Source organism: Kryptolebias marmoratus, linkage group LG18 (assembly GCF_001649575.2).
Source record: "Kryptolebias marmoratus isolate JLee-2015 linkage group LG18, ASM164957v2, whole genome shotgun sequence".
NCBI lineage: Eukaryota > Metazoa > Chordata > Actinopteri > Cyprinodontiformes > Rivulidae > Kryptolebias > Kryptolebias marmoratus.
In genome coordinates, this window is record NC_051447.1 from 1,300,080 (window position 1) to 1,324,343 (window position 24,264).

At 39.6% G+C, this 24,264-nt stretch overlaps 1 protein-coding gene across 7 annotated transcripts in view; it reads right to left on the bottom strand.

Annotated features, from left to right (window-relative positions):
• ect2 (epithelial cell transforming 2) overlaps positions 1-24,264 on the bottom strand; it is an 86,116-nt gene that overhangs the window by 16,072 nt on the left and 45,780 nt on the right. For all 7 annotated transcript variants that reach the window (XR_005234436.1, XR_005234437.1, XR_005234435.1 and 4 more), the window contains 7 exons: positions 22,203-22,299; positions 21,904-21,985; positions 21,012-21,090; positions 20,384-20,503; positions 13,660-13,798; positions 11,722-11,876; positions 9,731-9,838 (listed from right to left, as the gene is read on the bottom strand). Coding sequence is in view for 4 of the 7 variants with exons in the window: in XM_017436889.2 (XP_017292378.1) it covers positions 9,731-9,838; positions 11,722-11,876; positions 13,660-13,798; positions 20,384-20,503; positions 21,012-21,090; positions 21,904-21,985; positions 22,203-22,299 (780 nt within the window). In the remaining 3 variants the exon portion in view is untranslated. The remainder of the gene's footprint in view (positions 1-9,730; positions 9,839-11,721; positions 11,877-13,659; positions 13,799-20,383; positions 20,504-21,011; positions 21,091-21,903; positions 21,986-22,202; positions 22,300-24,264) is intronic.

A 24,264-nucleotide genomic window follows, 5' to 3' on the forward strand; every position in this document is an offset into this window, starting at 1 on the left:
TGCAGAAAATTCCCTGCTCAAAAGTTCTTGTCTCTTGCACTGATTTTTTCCTTAAACATTGTGAAGCTCTACTTAGAACCTTCTTAAGATCCAATAGTGCAAAATGCAAATTCTTGCAATTTTTTGACTGGTCTTAAGATTTTGATCAGGAGTGTACATTGAAAAAAGTATAGGTCCTAAGATGGAGCCTTGAGGTTCTGCCAGACAGAGAGGAGTGAAACCAATTAAGAACTGTGCCCTTTACACCGACGGACTGATCCAAGCATAATATTAAAACATCATGGTCCAAAGCAGCTGACAAATCCAGCTGGATTAAAACAGCAGAATTTCCAGAGGCAGCAGTTAAAAACTGATCATTAAAAACTCTAAAAAGTGCTGTTTCTGTGCTATGGCATGATTTAAAACCAGACTGGAATTTTTTGGTAATCCAATGTAGCTGTAGATCTCCTGAAGTTGGAAATAAACCATCTTCTCTAAAATTTTAAAAAGAAAAGGCAACTCAGAAAAAGGCCCAACGTTTGATAGAACATTACGGTCCAAGTTGCTCTTTTTAAGAAGACATTCGACCACAACATGTTTAAAAACAGCTGGGACACTGTCAAGAGAGAGAGCTGTTGATTAAATTAACAATGTAAGGACCTACAGCACTAATTACCTCTTTAAAAAGTCTAGGACGACTGTTTAAAGAGGTTTTTTGTGGCTTCAATAGTCCAAAGAGGTCTCTCACTGGAGCGGTCCGCAGCAGAGTGTGAAGTGGCTGGGATGGGTATCAGCACTTCCAAATTTGAGACCATGGTCCGCAGTAGGGAAAAGGAAGACTGCTCTCCAGGTTGGGAATGAGGTACTGCCTCAAGTGGCAGAGTTTATGTAGCTTGGGGTCTTGTTCACAAGTGAGGGAAGAATGGTGGGTGAGATCAACTGGCAGATCAGTGTGGCTTCTGCAGTATGGCATACTTTTTATTAGACTGCTGTGCCAATAAGGGAGCTAAGCTGCAAGGTAAAGCTCTCTTTTTACTGGCTGATCTACATTCCTACCCCCGGTCATAAATTTTGGGTAGTGACTTTCTTTTAGTCAGATTTAGTGAGATTGCAGACACAGGCGGTTCAAATGAGTTTTCTCTGTAGGGTAGCTAGGCTGTTCCTTAGTAATAGGGTTACAAGTTCAGCTATCTGGAAGAGATATGGAATAGAGCCGCTGGTCCTCCACATCAAGAAGAGTTAGTTGAGGTGGTTCAGGCATCTGGTAGGGATGCACCTTGGATGCCTCCCTAGGGAGGTGTTCCGGATTTGTCCAACTGGGAAGAGACCCCTGGGAAAACCCAGGATGTGATGGAGAGGCTACGTCTCTTGGCTGGCCTGGGAAGGCCTTGGAATCCTCCTGAAAGAGGTGGCTATGAAAAGAGATGTCTGGGCTACCCTGCCAAGCAGCTGTCCCCGCGACCCGACTCTGGCAGAAGCGGTTGATAATGGATGAATAGATATACAGTTGCTGCAGTTCTAAAACACAAAATAATATATAGTAGAAGCTCAAGTTCTGAACCTGTCTAAATACACAATAGAAATGGTGCTGGTTAATCCAAATTAATTTTTTTCTAATAACAATTTTTCTTACTCACCAACACACATCCATCTGCTTGAGAAAACACATTAATCCACCCACCAGCCTACTTGCCAAAATATATTGACATGGAGGTAAAGGCGCTTACTTTGAGCACAATTTAAGAGGTGTGTGAAATGTCGGAAAAAGTGCCAAGCTTCTGTGCACAACATCACCCAAACAAAATTGTTACCTCACATAGTATTAATCTGTACAATGACATCTTTATGTCTCATTTTCATGACATTTTGAATAGGGTTGGGCATTGTTTGAATTGCAACAATTTGATTCTTTTAAGAGGCACTATATGTTGTAACCTTTGGCACCCCTCAATTTGTTACACCAACAGCTTTTCCTTGTACACTATGTACTCCTCAGCGCACCTCGGAGTCTGGTCAATTGCCTGGCTAACGTTAGCAATTTCAGGTTGTTTGTCTATGAAGAAATACATGGGCTAACATTAGCCAAGTATGTGCATTTGAGTTGACCGACCATTTTACGTAGAGTATAACTTGTTAGCTGCCTCAGTGTTGGAATAACTGACTGCAGTGAGATAATAGGCTGAGGCCATCATCTCTGGGTCCTTCACATCAAACAGAAGCTGGAACTCCACGTTCAAATATCAATTGGCCTGGCTCAAACATCATAAAAAGTACTAAACACAACACACTAAACTACACAACACAATTTATTATCACAAATCTCATTACTCACTCCTGCACTTGCTGTATTGTTTTTTTTTTTTTGCTTGTTTTTTGTTTTTTTCCTTTTTCCAACTGACAGAAGTGTTTTGAAGTCAACATCCATAGAAAGAAAATTATAAAATATGCTTGTTGTAAAATTAGGAAAAAAAATTTTTTTTTAAAAAATACTGAACATTGAAAAAACTACTCGTTTTTTTTTTTTGGCTTTGCCCGTGACCATGTTAGCATCCAGCTAGCATTGGACTAGCTTTGAGTTAGCAACATTAGCTCTCTCCTGCCGGTGTTATTGGCTTGCAATGTCGTGTGCTGATGTCATGACAGTGATTTGGGGGTAATCAGTTCTCACCGTTCTACATTCCCAACTCGGTCATCATGCGCATTGTTTTGTCGGCCATGACGGTCCTTGTGATTATCTAAATCTGATTCTGAAGAGTTTTCACTTGATTCCAGAGATCCAGCTGTCGGTTCAGGATCATACTGGTATAGTTATATATCCTTTACATTTACAAAGTCTCCTGGCACTCTTATTCTTCCATTTCCACTAGTAAACATCCGGACAGTAGTGGCGTTCTTGGTTCTTCAGCAGTCTTGTAGGGGCTGGCTGAGGCACAGCGCATGTCATGAACCCAGGACGGCAACTCTGACATGGAAATCACCCCACTTCAGAAATTGACTAAAATGCTAAACAAGTTATCTCAGTTTTAGGTCAGGTCCCTGGAATGTTGTGTGGAAGTGTGTGACTAAATGACATTCATGAAATGTCAACATTTTCAGAATTGATTTCCCTTCAACTTTAACTGTTGCACCTTTTTCTTCATCCTGTAGATTTTTTTTGCTGCTTGACAAATAATAGTGGGCCTCAGTCAGAATGGAGAGGGGTGTGTTTTTTTTTTGTTTTTGTTTTTTTTTTAATATTTAGCGGGGTTGGTGCTGATGACTCTTGCTCTACCGTGCTTCAAATATGACAATGATCTTCAGAAAAAGATGTGGCATGAATTATTTATCATGATTATTATTTATCATTTTACTTGGCTTATCTACACAATTTAAAAACTGGTGTAAGGTTTGAAGTCTGTACTTTTGACACAAATTGAAACCGAGTCTCAGAGAGAGTGTATCTTTCCTGCTAGAGCAATTTAAAATGGATCATGTGACCAGTATGTGCTCACTTGACTGCTGCCGCACATTGTCCATGGCTGCGCACACACTTCCTGCAGATTCTTCTTTGTTGTTGTTCTGCAGCTTCTTCTTCTGGGTATCAAAACTAGCAATCAAATTTAAAAATTCAAACAATTCTGGCAGAATCGGAATGTTAGTCTCCAATCAAGATTCGATGCCCAACCCTAATTTTGAAGTGCAGACAAAAGCCCTGATTTCTTATTAAGGGCAAGCTTTGAGACAGTGACATGAGTCCTGCCAGTTCTGCATCTGAAACTAGTGCAAAACTTCCTAGGAAAGAGAGCATCTCTCCCGACTTTTCAGAAGTCATTACTGAAGGAGACTGTTCAGGGATGTAGATTTTCAGCCACTCAAACATTTTACCAGTCACCCCCCACCCCCCAAACACGCTTTTGTGAAACATTTGTCTTGGTTAAACAATCAAAAGAATCAAATGAAAATTATTGATTGTAATATCTCCTTGTTATTTATTCAAAATTCTGTTAAAACTGCACTGTAAAAAACAAAACAAAAAAAGAAACGAACAAAAAAAAAAAACAGCAGTATACCATACCACAATTTAAACTCACCTTAACAGTGTAACATGTACTTTTTAAGTAATAATTCTAACATCAGATTTTAACAACACTAACCCTATATGTACAAAGCCTTTTCCCTTGTTTGTGGCTTCAATAGTCCAATATGAATCTGACAATGTTTTTTCGTGTTCCTTGCACCCCTGCATGAAATCAGGACACCTGCGTTTTACGCTGTTCTGGTGTCACATCTGAATGGCAGGGATGGGGTCAAATCTCTCAGTGTGGGGGCGGGTTGTGGGGGACGGGTTGTGGGGGACAGTTGGACCAGCATGAGATCAGAGATGGCAGCTACAAAAAGTCTGGTCCCCCAGTCACTTTTAACAAGCTTTACCACATTAAATCCCTTTTCACAGTCTCTGGTGAAGGCCAGAAAAGAGAACAAGGTCCAACAAGCTGAGCACAGCAGGAGACTGGTATTATAGCACTGGTCTGGGATGAGATCAGTTGTCAGTCCTGAGGACTGAAGGATTTGGTTGGAATATCTTGTTAGTTCATATATGCCTGGCTTCCCAAACTCTGGAAAAAGAGAAATTCTGTCATAAATGTTTAGTTACAGTATGAATCAGCAAAATGTGTAGATATACACTGCTCAAAAAAATAAAGAGAACACTCAAATAACACATCCTAGATCTGAATGAATGAAATATTCTCATTGAATACTTTGTTCTGTACAAAGTTGAATGTGCTGACAACAAAATCACACAAAAATCATCAATGGAAATTGAATTTATTAACCAATGTAGGCCTGGATTTAAAGTCACGCACAAATTAAAGTGGAAAAACACACTACAGGCTGATCCAACTTTGATGTAATGTCCTTAAAACATGTCCAAATGAGGCTCAGTATTGTGTGTGGCCTCCACGTTGCTGTATGACCTCCCTACAACGCCTGGGCATGCTCCTGATGAGGTGGCAGATGGTCTTCTGAGGGATCTCCTCCCAGACCGGGACTAAAGCATCCGCCATATCCTGGACAGTTTGAGGTGCAACGTGACGTTGGTGGATGGAGCGAGACATGATGTCCCAGATGTGCTCAATCAGATTCAGGTCTGGGGAACGAGCGGGCCAGTCCATAGCTTCAATGCCTTCGTCTTGCAGGAACTGCTGACACACTCCAGCCACATGACATCTAACATTGTCCTGCATGAGGAGGAACCCTAGGCCAACCGCACCAGCTTATGGTCTCACAAAGGGTCTGAGGAGCTCAACTCGGTACCTAATGGCAGTCATGCTACCTCTGGCGGGCACATGGAGGGATGTGCTGCCCTCCAAAGAAATGCCACCCCACACCATTACTGACCAACTGCCGAACTGTTCATGCTGAAGGATGTTGCAGGCAGCAGATCGCTCTCCACGGCGTCTCCAGACTCTGTCACGTCTGGCATATTTGCTCAGTGTGAACCTGCTTTCATCTGTGAAGAGCACAGGGCACCAATCCTGGTGTTCTCTGGCAAATGCCAAGCGTCCTGCACGGTGTTGGGCTGTGAGCACAACCCCCATCTGTGGACGTCGGGCCCTCATACCATCCTCATGGAGCTGGTTTCTAACCGTTTGTGCAGACACATGCACATTTGTGGCCTGCTGTAGGTCATTTTGCAGGGCTCTGGCAGTGCTCCTCCTGTTCATCCTTGCACAAAGGCGGAAGTAGCGGTCCTGCTGCTGGGTTGTTGCCCTCCTACGGCCTCCTCCACTTCTCCTGGTGTACTGGTCTGTCTCCTGGTAGCGCCTCCAGCCTCTGGACACTACTCTGACAGACACAGCAAACCTTCTTGCCACAGCTCGCATTGATGTGCCATCCTGGATGAGCTGCACTACCTGAGCCACTTGTGTGGGTTGTAGAGTCCGTCTCATGCTACCACGAGTGTGAAAGCACCACCAACATTCAAAAGTGACCAAAACATAGCATAGGTACTGAGAAGTGGTCTGTGGTCCCCACCTGCAGAACCACTCCTTTATTGAGTGTCTTGCTAATTGCCAATAATTTCCACCTGTTGTCTATTCCATTTGCACAACAGCATGTGAAATTGATTGCCAATCAGTTTTGCTTCCTAAGTGGACAGTTTGCTTTCACAGAAGTTTATTTATTTTGAGTTATATTGTGTTGTTTAAGTGTTCCCTTTATTTTTTTGAGCAGTGTATTTACACCCTTAAAAAATTCACAAACAAACTATCACATTTAAAGAATTATGTTATTTTTGCTATAAGAAAAAGCAAAATTACTGTGCATTTAGTTAATATACATCTTCATAAAATGCATTGCTACTTGCTAGTGCTACACAACATGTTACTGAAAGGTTAAGTTATCTAAATTATGATAAACAATCAAAAGTCAATGCAATACTTACTTGCACAGTCATCCAAAATTACTAAAGAGTCTTCCTTCTTCACTGAAGGCATGTGAACTTCTGAAAAGTAGATTCAGCTTTCCATATTGGTCTGCTTTCAGGCTGCACAGTGCTCTCTTTGCTGCCTTTTTCTTCGGAGAAGACATTCCTTGAATAATGCAAATCACCTCCTTGTGACATTTCGACAATTCATATGCCCTGATAGCCTCAAATTAAATTTTTTTTTGTGCCTACTATAAAGCCATTAGTCTTGTGGGTGGCAGGAGCAAGCTGCTGACAGTGGGAACAAAACATTAACTGTGACTGGCTGGTTTTTGATGAGTGCGCTCATCAAAAAGCAGCTATTGTTACTTTATTTTTATTTTTTTAATTTATCATCAAAGATCACTTTCAGTTTCATCTGTTGGCTCCATTTTAGAAAGTTGCTGATATCTGCATTTGCTTTACACCAGAAATATACCTTCACCGTTTTTCATCTTCTGCTGTTCAGTTCTTTTTCTACTAATGCAGCAGACTTGCGGCAGCTCAGACGCGTTGTTGACCTTGATAGGTCAATTGTAAAAATTGAATGCCATTTCTTCTGCTTAAATTGCAAACCTGCCATCCTAGCTTGTGGGTTGATCTAATCTAACTGCCGCTTCATGTATTTACTCGTATTTGGCCAGTGGCAGGTGCTAATTTCCAAGAGACTATTTTTCCCATGATTTTTTTCCCTTCTCCGTCTGCATTGCGTGCCAACCATTCAAAGGTTCACTCATTTAAAAAGGCAAGTGATTATAGCTTTTTTTATTTGTGATTTTGTTGTCAGTTGTTTTAAAACACAGTGCTTCTTACAATGTTCTGACTTGAAGTCAAAATTAAAGGACACTGATTAATTTTCTTTCTCCTCCATCTACGCTGCTTTTCATTAAAAATGGATTGTCCATTTCTGCATTCAGCACCCACTTTTATTTTTTTTGTTCTCACCATAATTAACACCTGTCAGTAAACCTATCTTTGTTGTGTTGATGCTTTAGCACTCCTGTTGTATTTGTTCCACTTTGTGTTGTGGGCCAGATAAAAGGGCTCCTGGAGCCATATACAGCCCAGAAGCTGGAAGTTCCCCACTCCAGCAGTAAAGGTTTTTTTTTTTTTAGCTGTAGTGCTACGGTTAAGTTAATTATTTCACCACAAGTCTTCATCTCAACTGTGTGAACACTGTCATATTTAAAGCAAAAACATAAAACAGGCAATAGTCCTAGTGTAAAGCTGCAGCTTAAAATTAGTGCCCATAAGGACTTTTTTCTCTTCTTTTGAAGCGTTCTGGTGAAACTTGACCTATTAGCCATGCATGAGTAAAAGACAAAAAAAAGCACTGTAAGAGAAGCATTATTTGCTGCAAGTTGGTCTTATGTTTAGAGTGGTTGGTGGTAGTCGGACACAGGTGGGGGGGGGGGATGGGTGGTATTGGTCAAATGTTCTAAAAATTAATTACAAACTTAAAGAGCATTGTTGTCTAAAATGCACATTCCTGCTATATTTTAAACACATCTGCTGCTGGCTGTTTTTAATTTTAGAGCTCAATTTTGTGTATTACCTTTTTAGTTGTAAAGCAGGTTTTATTAAAGTGTTTTGTAATTTTAAAACAAGAGTTGACTGTAAACAATTATTTTAATTGGGCAGTAAAACAAAAATAAGTCTTAATAACTGAAATTGAATCATTTGTGTTGCCATATCACATTAAATTGAATCTTGGTGTGTTGAATAAGTCTCTATTGAATGACACCATATTAAGATTAGGAGCTGAATTATATCACATCTAGTTTTGTTGCTTATGTATCTTTAACAAATCAGATCATTGGCAGTGTATCGAGCTATGTATTCTCTCAAGAACCAACCAGAAATGTGCAACCCTAAACTAGAGGTCGACTGATTATTTATGGACAAATTCAATGGTGATCTTTAGAAATCAGGGCAGCTGATGGTCAATATACAACACTGATTTTTTTCCCCATAGGTTTTGATCAATATGTAATTTTCATAGAACAAAATATTACAAAAATTGCTTGACTTAAATAAAAGTATATTTAACAACCCTTACAATAATGTGTGCACATTTCAATATATTCTATAATAGAGTATTCTCGATTAAAAAAATAAATTGCGTGCTACAGTATCTGATTGTAGCAGCAGCAGCTGCATCTTCTTCCTACTTGCTATTGGTTAGGTATGAACAGGCATGGCTGACTGCCATGCCTGTTCATACCTCATACCTAGTGGCCACCAAAAGAAATAAAAATACGACAACAACAACAACAAAAAAAAACCTGTCTGCCAATTAATCAGGTAATCTTTGAACTGTACGCATTGCAAATTACAACTAGATAACTCTAAGTATTACATTGATTTTTACATTTTCCCTTACTTGTAAAAAGTAAACCCTTAAACAGCTGATGCTGTATAAAGAAACCTATAGCCTACACATTACAAGAAGGAGCAGAGCAGAAGACATTTGTATCTACCTCCTTCGAAAATAAGTTTAGTTTTTTTTTTGAGCTGTTGTTGTCATTGAACTTCCTCTGACTTTATTTTTAACCACCTCATAAATATTAAAAAGGATCTAACTTAAGGGTTTTCCTCACTCAGTAAAAGCTATCACACCAAAGAACTCCAATGTGAGTGAGAGATGATCCTTTTTCTGTGATGCATTCATTGACGGTGGTAATACAAAGACACTGTTAAGCACCTGGTCTGTCAGTTGCCAGCTGAGCTGAAAAACCTTCAAGTTTTTTGAATAAGTTTTACACAGAAAGACCAGTTGCCATTCTGTTAGGATATTCATGACCCGGGTTACTGAGAATGTCCATCAACAAGAATAAGTTGGTGTTTTATCTCCGGCCACCAAAAAGGCAGCAAAAAAACCAGCAGTAATGTTTTTGCATGTTTCCGTATGTTTATGGTCAACTGAGTCAGCAAAATAGATCATGAAACAACTGATACATTTTAATGAAACTTTCAAAAAGTAATCACTGGATGTACATCTACATCTAATTAACATGTGGAGTTAGTCCCATTAAAGATGGCCACCACAACTAACTGAAAAGAAAAAACCCAAAAACCAAACAATCACCATGTTTTAAAACCCCATGCAAACTCTGTTTTTAAAGGTTTTGTGATGAAGTAGAAATCTAGACTATTATAAAGACTATTTAACAATATGAATGATTTAAGGGGTAAAGGGATAATTTAGTTTATAGAGGCAGCCTCTTCTGAAAACAGTTTGCACTTATTTACACCAGATGTATACACTTATTTGCACTAATGGCAGTTATGTGAAACTGCTGTTACCTTTTTAGAGGTCTTCTTGATAGCTCTGGATGCTTTGCTCAGTGTGCTGCCCATATCCTTGGTGCTGACCTGCAGAGAGTCTGGCTCTGTGCACTGAATAAGATCCTCCTGGTTACAAGACAAAAAGCAATACACCTTCAAACCTAATATCAAATCAAAGCTTGAAAGATGTAATTGGTGCAGATAGATACAGTGCTCTTGTTGGGGGGAAAAAAAAGCTCTAGGATGGGATGTGTAGAAGAATTCACATAGAGTTTTAAATTTATCTCTGCCCCTCACCCTGCAGAGAGCTTTTTAACAAGCACAGCTCCATCTCGTTGGTATTCACACTGCAGCAGTGACCCGGTGGAAAAGAATTAGAAATGCAGCTGTGTGGAAGCAGGCAGACAGAAGACAACAACGCCCCCTTCTGCTTACTCTACTAGTAACAGCAACTGCAACTCCCTCTTTCATGTTTGTAATCCACATAATTTATCAGGCTATTTGCTGCAATTTTTTAAGCCCATTTTCAAACAGAATGTTATCAGAAACATTAATAAATGGAACTCATTGAAGAAATAATTCAGTTAAAAAGTAACCATTAATTCACATTTCCATTTGTTCCCGTCAACACTTACTGATGTAGCTGAGTCATTTTAAACATGATAATCCACCTCAGCTTCATGTTTATGCAAAAAGAAAATGCTTTCTTTGTTGTTTCCTAGACACATAATTTCATCTGATGGATACATAGCCCACATTCTAATGTCTAAATACAGGAATCAACTCTGACAGTTTTTTGGTCATTACCAGTGTTTGCCTGTGAGTAGATATATGGGTAATATTTAGTCCATTAATTATAAACAGCTTCATTTTTAAAAGTCAGGCTAAGTTAAAAACTTTCATGAAGCAGTGGCAGCTACATATTTTAGTGTGTGTGGAAAAGAACACAAAAATCAAGTCAAACAAAATCATCATTAGCATTTTCTTTGCTGGTGTTCCCTTTAGACTTTGATTTTTGTGTTGCAATCTATCTGTCCTCAGCAGGTGAAACACAGCTCACTCTGCGCTCATTTTTTATCCTGCAGAACAACAAAACATGGTCCCACTTTTTCGATCAGAGCTCATAGAATACTCTTACAGACCTTTAAATCCACACCACTGCTTCAGGCAGAGATCCATTCATCCTTTTTATTTTCTGCATATTGGAGGTCATGTAATGGAGGCAATAAGTCCAGGAGGGAAACCCACACATCCCTTCCTCAGCAATATTCTCCAACTCCTCCTGGGGGATTTCTAGTCTGCCACAGGGACTCTTACAAGTGTGGCATGCCCAAAAAAACTTCATAGGGAAGCATCCTAATCAGAAGTCCAAACCACCACAGCTGACCCCTTTTGATGAAGAGGAGCAGTGGCTCTACTTCAAGCTCCCCCCCAGATAATAGAGCTTTGCATCTTATTTCTTACACCTGGTTCACACTCACTGTTCTAGGTCTCAAAAAAAACTGTTGCTCAACAAAACTGACACCATAGAGGCAGTTGTGGGTGGCTTTTGTGTTGCTTTAGCCTGTTGTACACATCCTGATTTAGTAACTTGTTGATCACTACGCAAGTGAGGAGTTTTAAACAGTAAGAACAGCAGGGCATTATTTGTGAGCACATTTGTTGATATTACAGTCTTCTTTTGGATTGTTTTTCACATACAGACATACAATACAAACTTCTGTTTTGACTTTTGTGGTTTCCTGATCTGATCTGACCTGATCTTTGTGATCCTGATTGTGGTTTCTAACAAAAGAATCATCAGGAATTAAGTTTTTTTTTTCTTCCAGGTTGATAAAAAAAAATGTAAGTACGACTGGATTCATTTGTTTGTTGAGAGGAAAACCTATTGTCCTGTGGAAAAAAACTTGTGGAGAATGACAGCATTATTACAGATTCTTTCTCTTCTTATACTGATCATCCATTTTCTTTTGTGTGTGTGTGTAAGTTGTGTGTGTGCATTTTCTCACTGCATCAGCCCTGCAGATGGTGTTGGCAACATGACGACAAAGTGTACGCAGCCAGGCGCTTTTAACAGTTTCCTCTCCAGCCAGCTGGAAGCTGAACAACAAGTTCTCCTGTTCTGTTGGAGGACGAACCACCAGGGCAAATGCATTCACACACTCTGAGGGGCAGACAAAAGTGAGAAGAAGAAAGAGACAGAAGGTAAGTTAGACAAAAATAAGAAACTTAAAAAATCCCTGAAAAAATTTTGAAGGCCTTAGGCACCACATAATATAAGAGCCCTTCCATTCCTGGCCTTATAGGTCATTAAAAAAACTTTAAAATCAATTCTAAAACAAACAGGGAGCCAAAGAAGGGAAGTGAGCACTGGGAAGATATGTTCGCACTTTTTTGTTTGTTCACACACTTATTAAGGGATAGAGATTGAGAAGGGACAGACTACAACTTAACTGTGTAGGTTAGGAGTGAAGTACAGCCCTGCCAAAGGTACGATAATTACTTTATTTGTTACTGGGGAAACACATCTCAAAAATGTTGTTCCATGGCAGTGTTTCCCACTGTGAAGCATCCCTACTTCTTTTAACAAACGCCTGTAATAAGAACTGAGATCAGTTGCTGGAGTTTTTGGATAAGAATGTTATCCCATTCTTCCGTGATGTAGGATTCTAGCTATACAATAGTTCTTGCCCTTTAATGCAAGATTTTTTGTTTCATGTGTCAAATGTTTTAAGTTGGTGAGAGGTCTGGACTTCAGGCAGGCCAGTTCAGCACCTGGACTCTTCTATTACAAAGCTGTGCTGTTGTAATGACTGCAGTATGTGGACTGCAGATATGTCTTGCTGAATTAGGCAAGGCCTATTATTGAAATAAAAATGTTGTCTAGATGATCCCTTTCCAGATATGTAAGCTGCCCATACCTTAGGCCCTAATGTACCACCATATCACCAGAGAGACAGGTTTTTAAACTGTGCACTCATAACAGGCTGAATGGTGGTTTTCAAAACGAGTTACAAATTTTGAATTAATTTGACAGTCCATTTTAAATGAGCTTTGGTCCAGAGAAGACAACACCGTTTCTAGATGGTGTTCACATATGGCTTCTTCTTTGCCTGATAGTTTTAACTAGCATTTGTGGATGAACGTTTGTATATGTAAGAACTGGGCGGTTCAATCTTGACAAACCATCCATGACAAACAGTGTTTACGGACAATGATTTTATGGAAGTGTTCCTGAGCTCATGCAGTAATCTGTTGCCAATGAACCTAACCAGATGCAAAATGCTCCTTCAACTGTTTCTTATCCATACCACTTATTTCTATAGCCATTTTTATTTTATTTTTTAATAAAGGGTACAATTTCTTTCACCATTTGATGTTTGCTCTGTTTCAGTTCAGTGTGAATAAGATAAGGGTTATTAGTTTTGCAAATCATTGTCTTCTGTTTTTATTGACGTTTTACACAATGTTTCAACCTTTAGAGCCCATGTAAAAGGGGCAATAGTGTGCTCTTCAAACCGGATTGTTATAAAATGGATACCCAAATACAATTGACTAAAATGTTAAAGTATCAAGTGCATCAGTGGCCAGACATCTTCAAGCTCATCTGCCCTTGGTTTGTAATGCCAAACATTCTTATTATGTTGTATTGAAAATTCACATACAACCCCAAATTGTCCATATTTAGAAAGGAAACAAAGAATTAAAAAATTTGTACTGTAGTAAATTAGGTCAAGGTTTTTAGCTTTAACATGCAATGGGAAGTTAAAAACTTTAAAAGCACATTAAGAGAAGGATTGAATGAAATTGATCCTGATCTTTAATTCTGCTGCAGCATCATCATTTTTAGAAGTTTAAAAAGAGGAAATCCTATGTATTTATGAGGAGGAAAGCACTGCACCTAAAACACTGATTAGGACAAGTGCTTAAGTGAAGGTAAGTTGTACCATCTGTATCCTGCAGGTCCAGCACTCTTCGAATCTGAGACAGTGGCATTAATGTGATGTGCTTCAGTGGGGGTGGAGGTCTCGTCTGTCCCAGAGGACTTTTAAACGTATTGATCACTTTGTGTCGCTTTCTCGCAATCTGAAGAGAAACACACATGCACACAAAATGAGACGGTATATTTAAAGGTGAGTATAAACAGAGTAAACTTTAAAGTTCCATCCTTTGAGCATTAGAGCACATAGTGGTGTTTGGGTAAAGGTGCAATTGGTTACTTGGCAATAAATCAATGATGCTTTCATTGAAGTAAACAATACAACTCATTAATGTCACATTAATTAGAAGCTGAGAAAAGGGAGGGAAGGAGATAAACACAGGACAAAATGAAACAATAGATTATAGGTTAAATTATGATCATCGGTTTCTTATAATAGAGGAGAGAAACAAGTGTCCACACAGAACATATAAAACTGTCAGGATATACATGTGTGAGTGTTAAACAGACACAGGCTGATTAGAGGGTGTCACTGACATTCCTGAATCAGCACAGCTTCTCAGCTCGTCTCTTTCACAGCTGTCCATGTCCTTCTGCTGACCCCGCTCTAATTAGCACACACTTCCTGTGAGTGCAGTGATAGACTAGACATGAATTGGTAAGAGATCTACAAAAAATACTGTCCAAAAAAACTTAATCCAGCCTTGGTTTCTTTATATTTTGCTTCAAAGAGTGAAGCCTTCTTTTACTTCTTAAACCAATCTGGTTTTCAAACTTCTTTAAGCTTTTCTTTCAACATATATATTATAACAAAATCTTAATTCATAGGTACCCCTCCCAAAAAAATAAAAATCTATCCTCTTATCCTTCTTGAGAATCCAACTCAAAGATGAACACAGTAGACAGCTCAGCAAAAAAATAAACAAACAAATGGAACAAAAACAAAAAAAAAACCAACAACAATTTATTATGGCATCTTTAAAGTCTTTGGTGAGCACTTAAACTCAAAAATCCAAATAACGATTTCAAAGTTTCTTACAGCTGTAATTTTATGTGCTATTGAGTGATAGAGCTGCTTTTCGACACATACTCATGATAAAACAAAAACATCCAAAGCCACAACCCCAAATGTCCAGGTCTAACCACAGCAATAATAAATATTACCTAGAAAGTTCCTGGAGAAACTTTGACGGGGCCTGCCACGGTGTGCGTCCGTGCTGAACCAAGATGGCTCCAAGAGCTGATCAGTTGCAGACAGGAATCATAAAGGGCTGGTCCTAAAGATGTGAGGAGTCCACCTCTGAAGTTTGATCTTTCTACTGTAAACGGTTGCAGAGTTGGAGTTCACAAACTGTTGTGACCTTGACCTTTGACCTTGTAACCTTTACCTACCTGGCAAGGATCCCTGACCCATAAGGGTTAGAGCTGTGATGTTTGACCTTCCTATGTTACATGGTTGCAGAGTTAGAGCACGCACAATTTTGCTCTGAAATTTTTACCCCACTAGCTTTGGTGGCCATCTTGATATTTTAACTTTGCACTCAGTATGCAATAGGCCTCTGTCTCAGCTACTGCCTTGCTAAATTTCAGCTCCATATGTCTAAAAATGACTGAATTAAAGCTGAAAGAAATTTTGACAATTACAAAGTGGCCGGCATTGCCAGTTGTAGATAAGCATCATAAAAGGCTGGTCCTTGACATGTGAGGAGTCCATGTGTGAAGTTTGAACTTTCTGCTATAAACGGTTGCAGAGTCAGAGCACGCACAAATTTTGGTCCCAATTTTCACCTTGTAAGCTGTGGCGGCCATCTTGATTTTTTTTTTAAAGCAGTCAGTATGAGAAGCGACTTTGTCTCAGCTACTACCATATCAAATTTCAGCTCCATATGTCTAAAAATGACTGAGTTAAAGCTGAAAGAAGGTTTGATGATTACAAAATGGCCGACATTGGCAGTTGTAGACAGGTATCATAAGATCATCCTGAAAGAAGTGGCAGCCATTTTTTTTCGTCACCTCTGCTATATTAACAAATGGTTTGTCTGCCTACTCGACCTGGTAACAACCTCAGCCAATCAGAAGCCAGATGTCTCCTCTCACAATGGGAAGCTGACCTTCATGTCTGTATTTAAGGAGCACAAAATGGCCGAATGAATATTAGCAATGAATGAGTTTCATTAGCAGGATGACTTAGCAATAAGCAGGCCTGTGTATTAGCAAAGCCTAATACACACTGTTGAAGCATAGCTGAATGTACACACAGAGAAACCCACACTGAGTCTGTGTGATGTCATCAGAGGTCAGGCTGTGTGTTCTATTACCACGGTAACGGTGCAGCTGCGAAGCCACTGATGAGAAATGGTACAGAAAAATTGGGCGCGAGTACATGCCGAACAACCAGGCGCTGTCCGAAAACTATACAAGATATCAAAAAGCCGCTTTGGTCAGTAATACTTGAATGTCTTATGGTGGCGTGACGCTTTAAATGGCGTTTCTAGGCAGAAGTATGCTTTCGTAGTGAGCTTTTAAAAAAAACGTAAGAAACAGATTTTTGGATCGTGCTGCAATGTGTTTCAATGAGAAAGAAAGTTCTGAAATGGGCAAACGTACATGCCGAACAAAATGCTGCTGTACAAAAACTATAGGACGTATTGAAATAATTCTTGGACCGTGAGCGAAAGGAGAGATTGATTGTCATTACTTTAAAATTTCACATTTCTACAGTGCTTTGTGTCCGAGATATGACGAGTTAAAAACATCCTTCAAGCCAACTCCGGCAACACGGATTTCGAAAAAAATATATGGGAAGAGATACAAAATCTACAGGGATCACTCGGCCTTCTGGGGCGATTTGACAGAAAACTATAATACCTACAGGAAAAGTAAACACATTGCCTGAAAGTTAGTGCTCTTAGACTTGTACCAGACAGCGTTGTTCTTAAAAAGGACCAAAGAGTACAGTTTTAGTCCAATTTGACTCCAGCATTTTCTTCCACATGTTGGAAAGTCTTCAATGTTACGTTTGGCAAATTCCAAAAGGTCTGCCCTTTTTATTTTTCCTTTAATCAATGCAGGGTTCCCCCAGTGTATTATAAGCCTGGCAGCCCGCCAGGCTTTACTATCCCCACCGCCAGGCTTGGCTGTACTTTGTTTATTGTTAAATACGTAAAGTATTATACACGTTTTTTTTTTTCCCCCCACACTGCGTAGGTCACCGCGCGCACCAATGGTAACGCAATCGCGCGCACCACGCAGCGCCTCATTCAAAATGGACAATTTTGGTGCTCTAGCAGAGCTGGTTCACCTGTATCAACAGGAAGTGAACCACCGCGCGTGAGAGAAGGGGCCGGCAGAGAACGGCTGGCCGACATTAGCACTCCTGTTTCGGGTCAGCCGTGAGCTGGCCTACTCTTCAGAGGGTTGCCAAAGAGGGCCACAAGATGTTACTGGTGGCCCAGTGTTGGCCAGCACGGCCATGGTTCCCACTTCTACGGAGTCTGTGTCACGGTGTCCCATGGTGTCTTCCGACCAGGAGGGATTAGCTGTCTAAGTTGGGGGGCCTGTTATGGCACCCCAACCCTCAACGCCTCCGACTCTGGGTGTGGCTACTGGACGTCTTGAACAACAGCTGACTGGGTATTCAGGCCCTGTCAGACACACTATCTTGAGTGCCAGGGCACCCTCTACTCGCCAGCAATATGAAAACAGGTGGCGGCTGTTTTCCCAGTGGTGTTCTGCCTGCAATGATGATCCAGTCACCTGTGCAGTGTCCACTATCCTGGAGATTCTCCAGTCTCTTCTTGATAAGGGCCACCTCCTTCGACACTTAAGATATATGGAGCGGCAATATCATCTAATCATGCTGGCTTTGAGGACTGTGCCGTGGGGAGCCATAATCTAGTTTCTCTTTTTTTGTGTGGTGCTCGTAGGTTGCACCCGCCGATGGTTCTACGGGCACCAATCTGGGACCTGCCCTTGGTTCTTGAAACTCTCTGCCACTCTCCATTCGAGCCTTTGGCTCAGGCGGACCTTAAGTGGCTCTCATGTAAGACTGCCTTTTTGTAGGCTATTGTCTCAGCTAAGAGGGTTGGCGAGATACATGCTCTTTCTGTCAGTCCTTCATGTCTCAGATGGGTTCCAGATGGCTCTGGTGTTACCTTGTGGCCACTACACTACATTTGTGCCTAAGCTGCTATCCCGTTCTCATTGTAACCAGCCACTGAGATTGCCAAGGTTTCAGCCTACATCAGGAGTTGCTGGGGATAAGTCTGAATTATTGTGCCCAGTGAGGGCGCTGGAGGCATACATTGCAGCTACTGCAGGTATACAACGCTCAGACCAGCTGTTCTTGTGTAATGGAGGTCCAAGGCTAGGTTGTGCCCCTTCCAAGCAGTGTCTCTCCCACTGGATTGTGGATGTCATCTGCTACGCCTACAATGCGGGACGCTGCACCATGCCAGTCGGCATGACGGCACACTCTACCCGAAGCGTCTCTGCTTCCTGGGCAGCTATAAGGATGGTTCCGCTGGACACCTAATGTGCTGCTGCATCATGGGCTTCTCCAAGCACGTTCACCAGATTCTACAGGGGTTAATATGGCCACCCCTCATCCTCTGCGTCAGGTTCTTCTGCAAGGATCCTCAGCGTCTCCTTAGTGAGTTATGTGCTCAGGAATCGTTGTGACATCGCTGGTATTAGTCATCGAGTGCTTTCAGCACCACCCTCTGGCGGTCAGTAGGGATGAAATAGAATGAAAGTTACGTATGTAACTACGGTTCTTTGAATCCCGGATGACCGCCAGAATTTCTCTGTCACTCGCATTCCGTGAGAAGATTCTGTAGGAACAGAGCTTTGGATGACGTCAGTATATACAGACTGGGTGATCATCCGACGTGTCACAGGTGTGACTCTGTTGGTATTACTACTCGAACGGCGCATGCGAGATGGGAACATTCAGTGCTTTCAGTACCACCCTCTCGCGGTCATCCGGGATTCATAGAACCGTAGTTACAGACGTAACTTTCGTTTTCATCTGTAAATGACTGTACAATTCAAATCCAAATCCAAACATACTGTAATACACACTATCTAAGTGCAATCCACTTAATTTATTTCTAGCAGGAGTCTGTCAGGAGTCCTTCTAGCCTGCAGTTTAACACCTGTCAGCAGCTGAGTTGCTGTAGAACACCACTGCCTCTTTTTTGTTCAGCAAAGATCTTTGTGATTTATCTTTTCAAATTAGCAACAATTTTGATGAAAAATTAACTGTATATTAAAAATGACAAATGACAACATACAGTTAAAGATCATTTTAAGAGAAATGATTGTTTTAAGAAAAATGATAGGAATAACAGTTGTTTAAATAACCAATATTCTCTTTTATTGAATAAAACTTCTTTGTGACTCTAAATTTGAAATATAGACTCTCGTATCATCTTAAGGCCAACCAAGATATTAAAGTTTAAGCGCAAAAATAAATTTTTAAAAAAATATTTAAGAAACGCAGTTCCATCCTGTGGTTAAGATTAGCTTTTTACAACATTAGATAACAGCCAAATCTAAGAAAACAGTCTACCATTTTTGTAAGAAATTGATAAAATTAAGCCTCACTCTGGCACAGAGCTGTTAAACACACTCTCCAACAAAATAAACACATATTGTTGGTTAGTTTATTTATATTTATTTGTAAACTCTGTCTGTGGTAGTTTCCTCTTGCGTATCTCACATCTGTAATTTCTGGCTGTGCAGCATGAGGCTCCGCTGATGGAGAGAATTAATGAATTTAAAGTCCAATTTTCTTGATTGGAGTTAATTTATTGTTATTCTTGCATTAAGGTTTTGTCCAAAACAATTAATCCTACACCGCTTAAGTTTCCAAACTGAACTGACAATAATTGTTTGCAGTGACACCTTCCTCTTCTTCACCTCCTCCTCCATGTGCTCTTGCTGTCCCACAACATACTGAGTTTGTCAGGAAAATAAGTTGTTTCAAAACATTTTTCCTGCAGGTTCCAGTTTTGAGAAAAAAATCTTGTACTGTGACAATAAAGGCTTTGTGTTATTAGTTAACTACGCTTGTTCTCAAATGTTATAAAGCTGCTCACCTGGTATGTTCAGGATTTGGTTTTTATTTATAACCCAACCAAAATTCCAGGCAACAAAATTGAAGTAGGGTGATTAAAACACAATGGTCCTAATGCTCCATCATCATTTTTTTCTCAAGATGAAATTTTCATTAAATGTAATTGAATAAATAAAAGTTGATTGTTTTATAAACCCTTCTACAATTAAAGCAGGCAAACTACAGCCTGAAAATTAAACTACAGCTTTGGATAATGTCCATCTGACATTCAGCTGGAAGGTGGTAGGTGCACGTCTGTGGAAGTCTAGGTTTATAAAGGTTTTTGTGGTTAGCAGTTGTGCTATGGAGCATTGTCGGCCTTTAAGAAGACATTTTTGTCAATTTTTGTCACAATTTATTTGTCGTGCTAACGGAGTTTAAGTTTCAAAATAAAACTCATTCATTAACCAATAATTATGGCTGCCACAGAACACATAAATCCATATGATGACTGTTTTTGCATTATGGTGGAATCCAGAAATTACTGTTTGTACTGTGGCTTAGGTTTTAACATTGAAGTTCTACAAGACAAAGCAGGTACACCTTGCAGATGGATGGATAAGATCTGACTGGCTCTGTATGAGGTCAAAAAACTTAAGTTCATGTTATTTACCTCAAGGCAGTCATTGAAGAGGAAGAGAGTGACATGTTCTCCACGGTCACATGGCTCATCTCCCAGAGCAATTGTTTCAACTCGGTAAACCAGGCTGCGATGGGATGAAAGCAAGTTGGCCTGCAAAGAGACAAAGCTTTGAAAGTTAGAACAAAAAGAACCAGAGTGGCTAGAACAACGAATAAATGGCTAATTGATCATATCTTTTTGATGATGTGGGATACAGACAGTCATTGTATACCCTCTTCGATTAAAAAGATCATATTATCAGAACACTAAAAAACAATCAAATGGTAGTTATAAAGGTTTGAAAATTAGACAAACACAAACAAATAAAAAAGACGTGACATGCAAAACTCCTGTCTCATGATCCGCTCCCCCAAAAGCCTGTGTGTGTGTATGTACGTATGTATGTATGTATGTATGTATGCATGTATATACATATATATATATACACACACACAACCACATAAATACAAATTATATATGCATATATTTTACCAAGACTATTTTTAAAACTACTAACACGTCTGACGGCTGATCACTGTAAGCCATTTTCAGAACGATCAAGTTTCGCTGACAGTTGATTCTTTGAGAATACTGCATGCAAAAACAATTTTTAACTTACAGGACAGCCATCAACTTCATAGACCACATCAAATATTTGCTTTTGACCTTCAGTTTTTCTCTTGTCCTCGTTGATGTGACTAGTGAAGAAGATTGAGAACAGAACAAAATGGTCAGAAATCTTCAAACACTGAATCAGGAAATCACTTAAATAGCCAACACAAAAACAATAACTAGAACAAAGAAATTTTGAAAGGCAAAACTCCAACATAACTTTGTAATAATCTAAGCTCAGAATAAATACCTATAGTCTATACGGATAGAAATATTTCATTATTGGGTGCTGGTTAATATCTACTGCCAGAAAGTTGTACCCTCACCTCATTCTTTGTGATTGCTACTTCATACGCAGTGATTGCCATTTTGTATCCATACATTTGCCATATGTGGGTGTCTTTATAGATACTAGCTCCATGCAACCTTGCACAGGATTAAGCTGTGCTTTAGTTCATGAACATCATTATTACATCTGTGCTTTATTTCAAATCTTCTATGTTAGGCTACAGCTAATCACTTAGTTGTGGTGTGTAAAATATACGTGTCAAGGTGAGACTTTTCACAGTGCAGGTGTATTGTATAGTCTTTAAAAAGCAGCAGCCCCAGGGTTTTGTATCTGACATGTTTATCAGATCCAGCAGTTCAGAGTCTAACAAAAATTAGAATTGGCAATGAAAACTACAGTCAATGCATCTTAATGAAACTTTAAACCTGTAGAAGCAGCTCAGTAATGTTCATCCAACCTTGGGTTTTATTTTTGTTAAATTTTTATGATCCAAGACTTGGATTGAAGAGATATCAGTTAACTTTAGGTTTTAAAACATCCCATAAATGATAAAACTATAAATGTGAGACTATCACAAAAGGGGAAAAAAGTTAAGATTATGCCAACTCACGTCATCACTTCTTTCAAAGACTCTATTGCTCTCTCCAGTGTTATCTTGTCTGGGTTGTCATCTGACGTGTGTTTTTTTATATCTGGAATCGAGATAAGAAGGGAAAGTTTGGTAGGATGTAGGCAGAGGGAGATGAAATCCACAGTGACAAAAGAGTGTGCAAAAAAAGGAAAATGAAGAGAGATTACAGACAGGTACGCATCAACAGAAGACGGAGGAAGCTGGCAGGTAATAGGAAAAAACGACAAGGAGAAACATGAGACGAAATTCTTGTTTTAGCAGAGGTGTTTGTGTGTTACCATTGAGAAGGAGGGCCACACTCGGCAGTCTCTGAACTGGTCTGATGAGCAGCTCCACCAGCGTCTGCCTGCCACATTCTGGCTTGGCATGGTTGATCTGTGGATTCAAAGAGGTTTTGTGACCTAAACTGCAATCTAAAAACAGACTTCTATCAACTTTCAGCTAATCACTTCACAAATAACGATCACAACTTACAAGGTCTGAATATGCATGGTAGAGCTACACTACATTAAAAAAAATTGTGATGTGCGATATTATTGTCTAATATTGCAATAAATAGCAATAAACACACATTTTCCTCACTCCCCACTTTCTCTCCTTTCATCACTATTATCTAAAGCAGGTGTGGGCATGAAGGCCAGTGACAGTTTGTTGGAGTGACTAAAAATATTAGCCTGCAGAACATGAACGCATGGTTATTGAAATGTAATTGTTGGATTTATTGCAGTCCAAGTAGTCTTTACGATGTTGATATTGCACTCACTAATATTGTGATGACAATAAATTTTCAACAGATTGTCCAGCCCTAATGAATGACATAAAAAGTAATTTTAAAAAAATACATGATTAGGAAAACAAAACTGCAAAGCACCTGCTATATTCTCCAACCAAGTGACAAATTCGCAAAACTAACTATTTACATGGCAGCTTAAATATGCCCATCAAGTTCAGCAGGTGTATGAAATCTGCTCTCTTTTTGCATCAGAACGCAGTTGTTATCACTGTACAATCCAAATTTCATTGTCATAAACACAACAATCACAAAAGTTTCAAACAAAAAAGTCAAATGTCTTCTCACAGTGAGCTCAAGGGGCCTGAACCGTGACGCAAGATTGGTGGCTTATAGTACGGTAACTTCACACATATCACACTTTTGAAAAAATGTAGGCAGAATTAAACCAATTTTCCAGAAATCATTGTTTATCAACAGTGTAGACCTAGCCTCTGCGACTCACGAAAGTCAAACATCCTGCAAATGTTTTGAGACATTTTGGAGACTCCCTTGCTAATGCTGTTCACCAGCTGCTCGCTAACAGTCACAGCCCAGTGAAAAAAAATACTTTACCTCACTTAAAGTTACAAAATGAAAAAACAAATTGTTAAAAGTATTTTTTTTTGTATGAAACTTCTGCTTTGCTTAATAAGTGTAATCAACATCCAAAATGAGAATGGTTCATTTCAAATATTTGTAACCCCCCTCAATTAATGGAGTTATTCATGAGATACAATGAGGTACAGAGGGCAGCAGTGGCTCAGGAGGTAGGGGTTTGTTCTATAACGAGAAAGTTGATGGTTTGAGCCCCAACTCTGTCCATCTCAGCTAGGGCTGCAACAACGAATCGATAAAATCGATAAAATTCGATAATTAAAAGCGTTGGCAACAAAAGTCATTATCGATATGTGTCACGCAATTCATGCGTCACTAACGTTGTCGCGGAAACGGTGACGTCACCCGCAGCGCGTTTGCTGAACAAACTCCATCCCAAATATAAGTCATTGCTCCGTCNTGAACAAACTCTGTCCTCTCCGTATGATGATGAAGAAGCTACGGCTCCTCTTCCTCACTGCAAACTTTCTTTCTGCTACTCCATCACCGTTTTGGGGGGCATATTTTACTCACTGCAGGTTAGAATCTGCTGAATAGGGTTTTGTGTTTAGTCTTAAAGTTGTTCAGCAGCAGAACTAGCTCTGTGAGCTCTGTTAGCAGCAGTTAGCATACAGGAAACTGCACACTGCTTTCAGCGCCACCCGGTGGCATCACAAAGTAATGTTTAGTCATGGATCGATCACTGCATGCAAGTGAAGAGTGAGGCAACATTTAACTAAATTTACAACTACTTATTTATGTAATTATTGTTTTAATGGTACTTGTAGTGTGTGTGTTTAATTGATTTAGTTGTAAGTTTTTTAGAGATGTGAAACACGGGTGGTAAATAAGCTATTGTTATTTTCTGCTTGAGAGCTAAGTATATAAAGTGAGAATGTTGAGTTGAATTTATATTGATTTATTTAAAAATAAGAAAGTAGTAAAAGTTTTACATCAACTTACTCCTTTACATA